General features: G+C 48.4%; 2 protein-coding genes across 2 annotated transcripts; both read right to left on the bottom strand.

Moving 5' to 3' along the window:
- Positions 1–2534: 2534 nt before the first annotated feature.
- On the bottom strand, positions 2535–3563 carry LOC147991171 (uncharacterized). Its single transcript, XM_087537344.1, has one exon. The coding sequence runs from the start codon at positions 3386–3388 to the stop codon at positions 2696–2698; it is 693 nt and encodes a 230-aa protein (XP_087393470.1). The 5' UTR covers positions 3389–3563; the 3' UTR covers positions 2535–2695.
- Positions 3564–7316: 3753 nt separating this feature from the next.
- LOC147991172 (RNA-binding protein-like RNA recognition motif protein) lies at positions 7317–8816 on the bottom strand. The gene is made up of 5 exons (XM_087520910.1): positions 8610–8816; positions 8253–8320; positions 8097–8177; positions 7889–8015; positions 7317–7806 (listed from the first exon to the last, which is right to left on the bottom strand). The coding sequence occupies exons 1-5, from the start codon at positions 8799–8801 to the stop codon at positions 7507–7509; spliced, it is 768 nt and encodes a 255-aa protein (XP_087377036.1). The 5' UTR covers positions 8802–8816; the 3' UTR covers positions 7317–7506.
- Positions 8817–9098: the final 282 nt, after the last annotated feature.

Consider the following 9098-nt stretch of genomic DNA (forward strand, 5'->3'; position numbering starts at 1 on the left):
GAGCCACTCATGATTGGTTCATTTTGCTACGAGGAACGCTCAATGTATCGATTGGTGATCAATTTTCTTCTACATGCCCCGACGAACTTCTTAGGAACGATTGTAACGACTTTGTAGAAAATTTCTCCCTTCGTTTCATTTTATTTTATTTTGAAAATTAGGGTATACCCCAACCTCATCGAGATTGACACATCTACCCAAGTTTTTTTTCATTATTATTGTGAAGTAGAAATTCCATCACTCATTTCCTTTCGTTCCCCTGGCTGATGTGAACTTATCTCCGCCAGGCTCCATCCGCAAGCCCATGGATTCGTCCCCCCTCTGCTTGCCACTCCAACAGCTGGGACAGGGAGGACAATCCCGATGCCCCGGCTACAACTAGTTGTTCAGGTGGGTTTTTTAGTCCTTGCAAGGGATGATGTTCAAATGGATGATGATGCTTCTTCCTTGAGCTGGACTTTCAGGCTTTGATCCTCCTCGGTTTTGCCTTGCTGTGGCGGGAGGTTAGATTTCCTCGCCGTGCGCATGCGCGGGTGATATCTAGTGTTAGATGGTTCTGGACGATTCAAAGGTTCAACGGTTGTGATTGCGGTTCCAGGAAGCTGGCTCTAAGGGAACACGTACACAAAGACTTTTCGACAAGGTATAACTGGCTCTGATAGAGAAGATGCGACAACGAAGCGTCGACAGCTCGTTTCGACGACGGTAGTGGTTGTTCGATGGTTTAGGACCGTGGAGTAGTTTTTGAAGTGCCGAGATTGTTCATTACCAGATAGTGCCATGGCCTCCGTATGCCTCGACTAGTTCCGACGTGACGTGGTGTTGATGCGGATCAGCCGGTCGACTGGACGTTTCATCTCCAAACTGTAGCCGTAACGAACGCAAGACGTAGGAGTACTACAACAATAACCGGCACGCAATGGGTCGGGCTAGCAGCCAGCTAGGTACGCCGTCACGACTCCCGACCAACATCCGGAGAACACTATGATGATGCCAGCAGCACCAGCAAACCGCGGGGGTACGTCGACCCGGCGGGACGGACGTGTATGACTGTGAGGGTGCTCTCGAGCTACCACCGGCTGCGTGGGCTGTGGCCAACGGCAGCGATCGCCTTGGCCTGCCGCCGAGCTCCCGGGCTTGCGGGGGCGTTCGTCTTCGACCGCTCGCTCCCTCCCCCGTCGTCGCCCCATGTGGGCGCGCGGCCGCTGGTCCCGGCCGAACCGACGCATCCCCAACACCCATACACGCAGGCCCCCGCCGCGCCGTCACTCTCGCTTGGCCTCTTGCGACGACACGATCCACCCCGATCTCCTTGGCACTAGATACCAAGCACGGCGAACTGCCTGTCTGCCCCCCCGAAAGAAAATCCATCGCACTAGCACACATACAGGTCGACACACTTCAAAGCGATCCATGGACCGATCGAGTCCAGCCCACCGGCCGGCGTAGCCAAATGATTACCACCACTGATCACAGGTGTAGATGTCTTCATAAGTATACAAGAGGACGTGCACTTCACTCAAGCCGTCACTAACACCGATTATGTACTACAGCTGGAGACCGAACTCAATCGACCGGATTTTTGGCGATAACGAAATCTTCTATGGCGCTGCCGTGGCCTAGCTGGGCCATATATGCGCACGGGACCATCCCACGGGCGACGGGTCCATTCTATTTTTGCACCGTGAGAGGCGACGTTGCTGCTGGAATGTTCACGTTTACATGCGCATTGTCTCTCTCGGTCTCTGATGGGTAGCGCTCGGGCGGACTGTTCTACGTGCCCTTGGAGAGCTGTCGCCGACTCGCCGGTCGGGAGCCGGGGAGATACGACAACCCGGTTTCCGTCCGATCACATTATTGGCCCCGGCCGGCGCATGTCGGGAGGGGTAGCCCATGTATGGGCGGTGAACGGTCCATGTCGGATATCCTCTCTCTCTCTCTCTCTCTCCCGCCTAATTGCATGCCACAATGATTCCTGCGTAGGTACAAGTGATATTACTCTGCAAGTTCGATGCCTGTGCGTATCTACTGTCATTTGGAAGATTGCAGAGATAGATTGCACCGTATTGTCCGTATGGAACGGTCTACATGTCTCTTACTCCTGGCTGACTGGAGTACGTCTTACCCTGGCTGACTGGACGACCTAGAAGATAACGAATCAACTGTGCAGCTATATGTTTGACTCGGCGACTTGGACATGGTCGTTCGGCTTGACCTGATCGATATCAGCAGCCTACAGCTGGTTTGAATGAGTTTAGTAATGCGTCTTGCCGGGGCAAACACATGAGTTTGCTCAAACGAATCACAATAATCAAGTAATTAAGTTGATGTTTGTTGACCTAACGCATGGGGTCTGTCTGCCCTGATGCATGCATACATATTAACATATATAATACGCACATAATCATGGCAATTAGAAGGGGAGGACAGAAGTGCGTATCTTCCTTAACAATTTCCTTTGAACCGAATCTCGTCCTTAGCAATGGGCACAGTGACAGTGACGGGTAGCTTCATCACAAGGTTAACGTACGTGCTTGTTCAAAATGCTTCACAAGGTTAAACCACCTTGGAGCACACTTCATCATACTTTCTTCATTGAGCATGTTAAAATTTGCCTTCTTCATAACGTATACGCTATACACTCAAGTGCCATATGCATATAGGATGTACACTAGAAGCCGATCTTTTTGCCGGCCTACACGGCATCCTGCCGTCCCTGGATGGATTTCTTGCAGTAGAGGATGGCGTCGCTGACGGCGGTGTCGGCGTGGCCGTGGCACCAGTACTCCGTGGCGCTCACGTAGCTGGACGTGGACTGCCGCGCCGGGGACGACGTCGCCGCGGCGGAGGCGGCAGCCCTGGACGACGACCGCGGCGCGAGCGCACGCACCGGCAGCGCCCTCACCTTCCGGCACAGCGGCGCCAGGAGGCGCAGGTACCGGAGCAGTATCCTCCGCGTCGCCACCAGTGGCGCTGGCGCGTGCTGGCCACGACGGCGCGAGCTGGCCGCGGAGGCCGGCGTGCTCTGCGCGGAGTAGAAAGCAGGCGACGACGCGTTGGTGTAGGAGTAGGACACGATGCTCGGCTCGTACGGGAGGAGGGGCTGTCCGGCGCCGACGAGCAGCGGGGAGAAGCACTGCGCGCCGGCGCACGTCAGCTGGCCAAAGTCGAACTCGGCAGCCTCCTCGTCATCGTCCGCCGGCGCTGCGGCGGAGGACGTCCACCGCATGGAGAAGAGCTCCGCGGGGTCCATGTCGATGAAGGACGTGGAGCTGTTGAAGGAGCACCCGAGCCCAGCGTCGGCGTCGGCGTCGAGACGCTCGATGGACGCCCTGCAGCCCAGCCACGCGCGGGAGAAGCTGTCGCTGCGAGACGGCGAGGCCTCCATAGACGCACCTAGTTGACGGTGCGCGAGGGAGAGGCTTGGATCAGTGTGCGCGTGAGTGAGGACTCAGAGGTAGCTGCGTGCGTGGGAACCGAGGCGAGCGCGGGAAGTGAGTGGCCCGACGAGGAAGATAATATAAGGCCGGGCGAGGGGGGTGGCTGTGTGGGAAAAGAGAAGAAACAAGCAGACCGGTTGACGTCTCTGAAACGAGGCGTTTGGTGCCGTGTCCCCTTCTTTTTCTGTTCCAACGGAGAGGCTAAAAAAGGCTTGCAATTCCACACCATGTAGGAGTGCCTTTCACTGTTCCAGGGCACGGAGCAGACTGTTGCCTTTGCAAAATTCCATCCAAATATGCTCGAGAATTATACTGTACATTTTGCATCGTACTACAGTGGATATAGGCCCTGTTTGGATACTCTAACACAGTTAGAGTTAGAGTTATTTTCTAACCCACTCTAACCCAAATAAGCACCTCTCCATCGGGATAGTTGGGTTAGATAGAACTAACCCACTCTAATCCTCCATGTTTGGATACTTTTGGGTTATTTGAGCCTCCAACTAACCCAAACTAGCTCTAACCCCATGATCCAAACAGGGCCAAAGTGATGATCATCATTTGCATTTGCATCATCTAAAACTACACACCGACCAAACTGTGAGGACGTGTCACACGTAGGTTGCTCTAAATTTCGTCATTTGCAAATCCTGTTACCCTACCTCCGCTCACAAATATAAGACGTTTTTAATAATATTTCAATATAAACTGCATACGGATCAAAATGAGTGAACAAATACACTAAAACATGACGATATACATCCGATTTAGAAAAAAAGTTAGAACATCTTACATTTGTGTGCCATGTACTGTACTACTCTGTGTTGACACTTGTCGTGCTGCAGACCTTGCAGTGGGAAAGACAAATAACAAAATGAATGTTATATCTATTTCAGTCCCAAAAGACCTGTCAAAGACAAGCTCTTGGATGCAGCCAGCAATAATAGGGGATTAGTCGGGTGGGTGAGGTAATCGGGACAAAAGAGTGTTCCCGCAGAGAGGAGAGCATCTCCCTAACATGTTGCCATATGCGGTCGAGCTAGCTAGTTCCAGAATCTACATGGAACAATGCTCAATGTTTTCAGACCATAAATCTAACCAAGTGCGAACAATCTGTTAACACTATCTACCACTAACAATTTTGGGGGAAATATTCTATGGTTTTCTTTCCGAGCAAACATGACAGAAACCCACCAACCAACCAAGAGGCAGGAGCCATTGGCCTTCACATGCGAGCTCGCCCCAGTGATCCTCCTCATGTCGCCTCGGCCGAGTACCGCCCTGCAATATTCAAACCACGGAGCATGAGACGTGTAGGCTGACGGGGGAAGCAAGCACAGATTCTCAAGGGAGCTTTCGATGGCGTCCCACGAACCTGGTCCTGAGACAGAAGAAGAACAAAGCTCAACGCCCTCAAAAGAGGCGGGGGACAACGGTCCGATGGCGTACGGTGTGCCATTTTGTTATTCAGCGGCGAGCTCAGTCGGTGAAACAAAAACCACATGGCGAACCCAGCGTGATGATTAAGCGTAGAGTATTTTGTGATGTGATGTGATGGACTAAAGGTGTGCAGGTCTAGGCTGCCCCGGAGCCAGAAGGAACCAAACCGGCCTGAATGTACAGTTTGGTGCGTGTCTGTCTGCATGATGTGTGCGCCGTCGCGCCACAAAGAGACCCTTGTTGGAAACTGAGCTGTTAAAGAAAGGTGTGGAGAAGAAGGCTGAAAAGCATTTCTGCCCATGATTAAAGGAGATACTTGGTCCAGGAGATCTACTACTGTATATATTGTCTTTGACGATTTGTTGTTCTTTGACGCTTTGTTTATGCTTCGGGCTGGAACATGTGTGGACTTTGCGCCTGCTCAGAAATCATTGCACGTTTGGTGGAAATTATATGGATGGATAACATAAGTTGAAGAGCTCCTTACTTTCTTGAAATACCAGATTGTACTCTTTTAGGTAAGGGGAAATTTTATGGATGGATAACATAAGTTGAACGCTTACTGTTTCCTAAGCATCCCAGCTGTGGACTATGTTGGTTTAACAGTAGAGTAGAGACCGATGTTGTTTACTTACTACAAGCATCCCAGTTGGCAAATACAATCCTAAACAATTTTAAAGACGGAGTACCCATGGTAACTGTTATGAAAGCTGAGCAGAATACAAGGAGTCTCTAAATGAAGAAGAAAACAACACATCTAATACAACATGTATAAGGCATCCCCATTGTAATGATTAAATAGGTGTAATAATGATCAAGTAGGAAAACTAACATAGTGACATAACATGTAATGAGTGACGACACGTCATATTCTCTAAATGGGATTTAATGACTGACGACAAGTCAAAAACTGTAACGAAACCTGAGCAGTATAAAAGTAGCCTCTAAATGAAGAAGAAAAGGTGTCGACGACAACTTCTAGCATATGTAATACTCCCTCCCTAAAAGAAATATAAGAGCATTTAGATCACTATTATATTTCTTTACAGAGGGAGTACAATGTATGATGCATCCCCATTGTAATGATTAAATAGGTGATAATGATCAAGTAGGAAAACAGGGTGATACCGTCATATTCTCAGCCTTTGATTTCTACACTAAAGCCTGTGCAATGGCATCTTAGCAAACTTTCAAAAAGTACTTCTGTAATAAGAACAAAACAAGAAACCGACAAAGTGAATAATTCGACGATGACGCTATTATGTGCTCTAGCACAACAAATATGCCACGAGATGTGAGACTTGCAGCATCCGGCAGCTATCTACATGACTTTATGGTAGGCAATGCAAAAATGACACCTAAGGTTTGGAGACATGAATGACTACTGATGCTGGTTCGCCACTGATCCGTGTTCCAAAACTTGACAACAAATTGGACAGAACAACTACATATGAATTGTGCCGACCAGGCAGCCATGTAAATTCGTGATATATGACAGATTCTGAGCTTGTTGTCATACTTTGTCGAGCAATCGAGTACATTCTGTCCCCACAAATCCTAGCTTTTCCAGGAGCAAAGATTTGCAGAACATTTACTCAAGTACCTTGCATTAGTATTCACTATTCAGAATAATGACCCTCAAGAAATCATATACATGGATGCTAGAGCTGGCACGATGTCCAGGCAGCAAACTAACTCAAATAGCAACATAAATAAATAAAAGTAAATGTTACTTGCATGTTTCCAACTAAGTGCACTTCCAAGATTGTAAGACGGATAAATAGCACTGAAGTCGAAATAGGCATAGATGAGATTTCATCAGATGCTACTCCCCAAATATACTGGAATAACCATGTAGATATTCTAGTTGAAACAACAGATGAGTAAAAGCCTGATGCTTACAATGCTGACAGAGATCACATATAACAGATCATTGAGCAATTATGAAATTTTTCTAGAGTTTCTTAAATCTAAGTAAATTCAGAGATATCACAGCAACATGGCTTATTAAAACGAAATGGTTATTCAATCCTTGCTGTATAATGTATATGCTGTTCTACTTTCTAGTGTATAAATGTAAGCACTGCACTGGTACTGATACATGCCCATTTGGAGAAAATCCCCTTGACTAAGAGGGTTCCAATCTTACAAAGCAGTGACAGCACCACATTTCTTACCACCAGAATCAGTTTGCACAAAGTGAAAAACAAAATTGCCATGTATGGTTGGTGACAACATAAAAAAACATCCAAAATGCATCCTATTCAACTCCAGGATGTAACAACATAAAATGATCTTTTACGCCACATGATTTCAGAGGCAAGTGACCTTCCAATTTCAGAAGAGCTGAATAAACCAACTGTGACACGATTCAGTTGGGCAAGTATATGGGGTGGGCTGAAGATCAGCTGCATAGACCACCATTAGCTAGATAACTAGATTGGAAAATGGTTTCTCCATTAAGACTTAACTGTTACTTGGCAATGGTGATTAGTGCAAACTGTTGTACAAATCCAGTGAACTGTGAAATGTTACACCTTTAGTCTGTCTAACTTAATAAAGCTAGAGTATTACAACTGCAACCAACATAATAGGGCACTGTTCACATGCGCTGACTAAGTTCACTTCAAAGCTTCTTATCAGATTGTTCTCCAGTGCTTTTCAAGTCATCTGGGTTAAGTCTTGGTCTCTTTGTGCTACAGCCATCATTCTCCAGAGACTTCAACTTGTTTTTTATCGCAGATATCTTTGCAGCACGATCAGTTTGTGCTGATTTGCTTCCTGAACCACCTGCCAGTTTCTTATCTTTCAGCGCTCTTTGTGAATTACCGGAATCTAGGAAGCACTTCTCGCTCGCCAGGTGAACCACCACAGGACGTCCACAGACCAACTTGCCATTCATCTTCTCCTTTGCCAACTGAGCTTCCTGCATGCTCACTTCAGGTGGCAAAGGTGAGAATTACCAGGACCCATCAATGTTTGCAACAAGTAATGAATATTACTCGTACCTCTTTGGTAGTGTACTGAACAAAGGCATAACCACGAGGCTCGCCTCGCTTCGGGCCACGCGTATGCAACAGGAAATCCTCAGCTATGATCTTTCCATAGGGGGAAAACATCTTGATAACGTCAGACCTGGAGAATCACACTATAATGTTGGATTACACATAACACCAGGCCGACCTTGGAAGGAAGACGCGCTAGAGAAAAACTCACTCTGATATCCTGAAATCCAGATTGCCCACATAGAGCCTACTCGCCGACTTATCGCTGTCAAGACCCTTGGGATCCTGCAAAATAAGTTGGTTAAACACAACCTGTAGACATGCTGCACAATCACCTGTAGCCCCTTTCTAATCAAGACTCACTTACCATTGCCACTTGAAGAAGAAATCGTTGTGTACACGATTCAGCGCCAATTTCAGAAAATGGATCTTCGGCTGCAGAGAGCAAAGAGGACATCCAATCAGATGCGCGAATTCGGTCAATTTACCAGAGCGGTATGTACTCTTAGAACAGATTCTCTACAGTACCGCAAACATCAGACATGCACCCAGATATAGGTATCGCCTACAGGATTCGCTGGTCGCGATTACTAACATCGAACTACCAACATCAGAGCGTGCGCGAAGAGTGCCCGCGTGAGGTCTAGATCTATCTGGACAGAGAGCGCGAGAACTGGGGACCGAGATAGGCGGGAGGCCGGGCGGGCAAGCCGGAAGAGCTTACCGGCAGCGCGGGGGCGATGAGAGCGTGCAGGGACCGCGTTGCTCCGGCGAAGAATTCGCGCAGCGATGAGCCGATGAAGCACGGGGCGGGCGGGCGGGCGGGGCGGCGGCGGCGGACCGGAACAGTTTTTTCTTTTCCAGAACGGAGCAGAACAACTGTACAGCAAACGGGGAGTGATCGGGTTTGGGTCATCTGTAGCTGGGCCAAGCCGCAAATGCCGCTGCTCGCCCCCGACGTGGGCCGGCCCCGCAGCGGGCGGGCTAAGCCGGTTTTCCGTCGTTTTTTCCCTTCTGGTCTCAGCTTTCCTGCGGTTTTCTGTTTGGTTTCCCCAGAAACTCGGTTCTTAGTGTTTTTTCTTCGGCTCTTTCTTTTCGCGTTTCTTTTTTTTCCTCATTTTATTTTCTTTTTAAAATAATTACATAATTTCATATATCTAAGAGAGTGATCCCACTTGTCGACATGTGATCGTCGAGATCAGTGGAGACCCCC

The sequence above is a fragment of the Triticum urartu genome, chromosome 1A (genome assembly GCF_056163025.1).
Source record: "Triticum urartu cultivar PI428250 chromosome 1A, HENAU_Tu73, whole genome shotgun sequence".
Taxonomy (NCBI): Eukaryota; Viridiplantae; Streptophyta; class Magnoliopsida; order Poales; family Poaceae; genus Triticum; species Triticum urartu.

What these genes read in the sequence shown, in the direction of transcription:
- LOC147991171 (XM_087537344.1), bottom strand. Translation starts at nt 3,388, where the DNA reads ATGGAGGCCTCGCCGTCTCGCAGCGACAGCTTCTCCCGCGCGTGGCTG.
- LOC147991172 (XM_087520910.1), bottom strand. Translation starts at nt 8,801, where the DNA reads ATGACCCAAACCCGATCACTCCCCGTTTGCTGTACAGTTGTTCTGCTC. An exon ending in TCATCGCCCCCGCGCTGCCG is followed by an intron (nt 8,321 to 8,609) that starts GTAAGCTCTTCC and finishes TGCTCTCTGCAG; the next exon opens with CCGAAGATCCATTTTCTGAA. An exon ending in TTCTTCTTCAAGTGGCAATG is followed by an intron (nt 8,178 to 8,252) that starts GTAAGTGAGTCT and finishes TAACCAACTTAT; the next exon opens with TTTGCAGGATCCCAAGGGTC.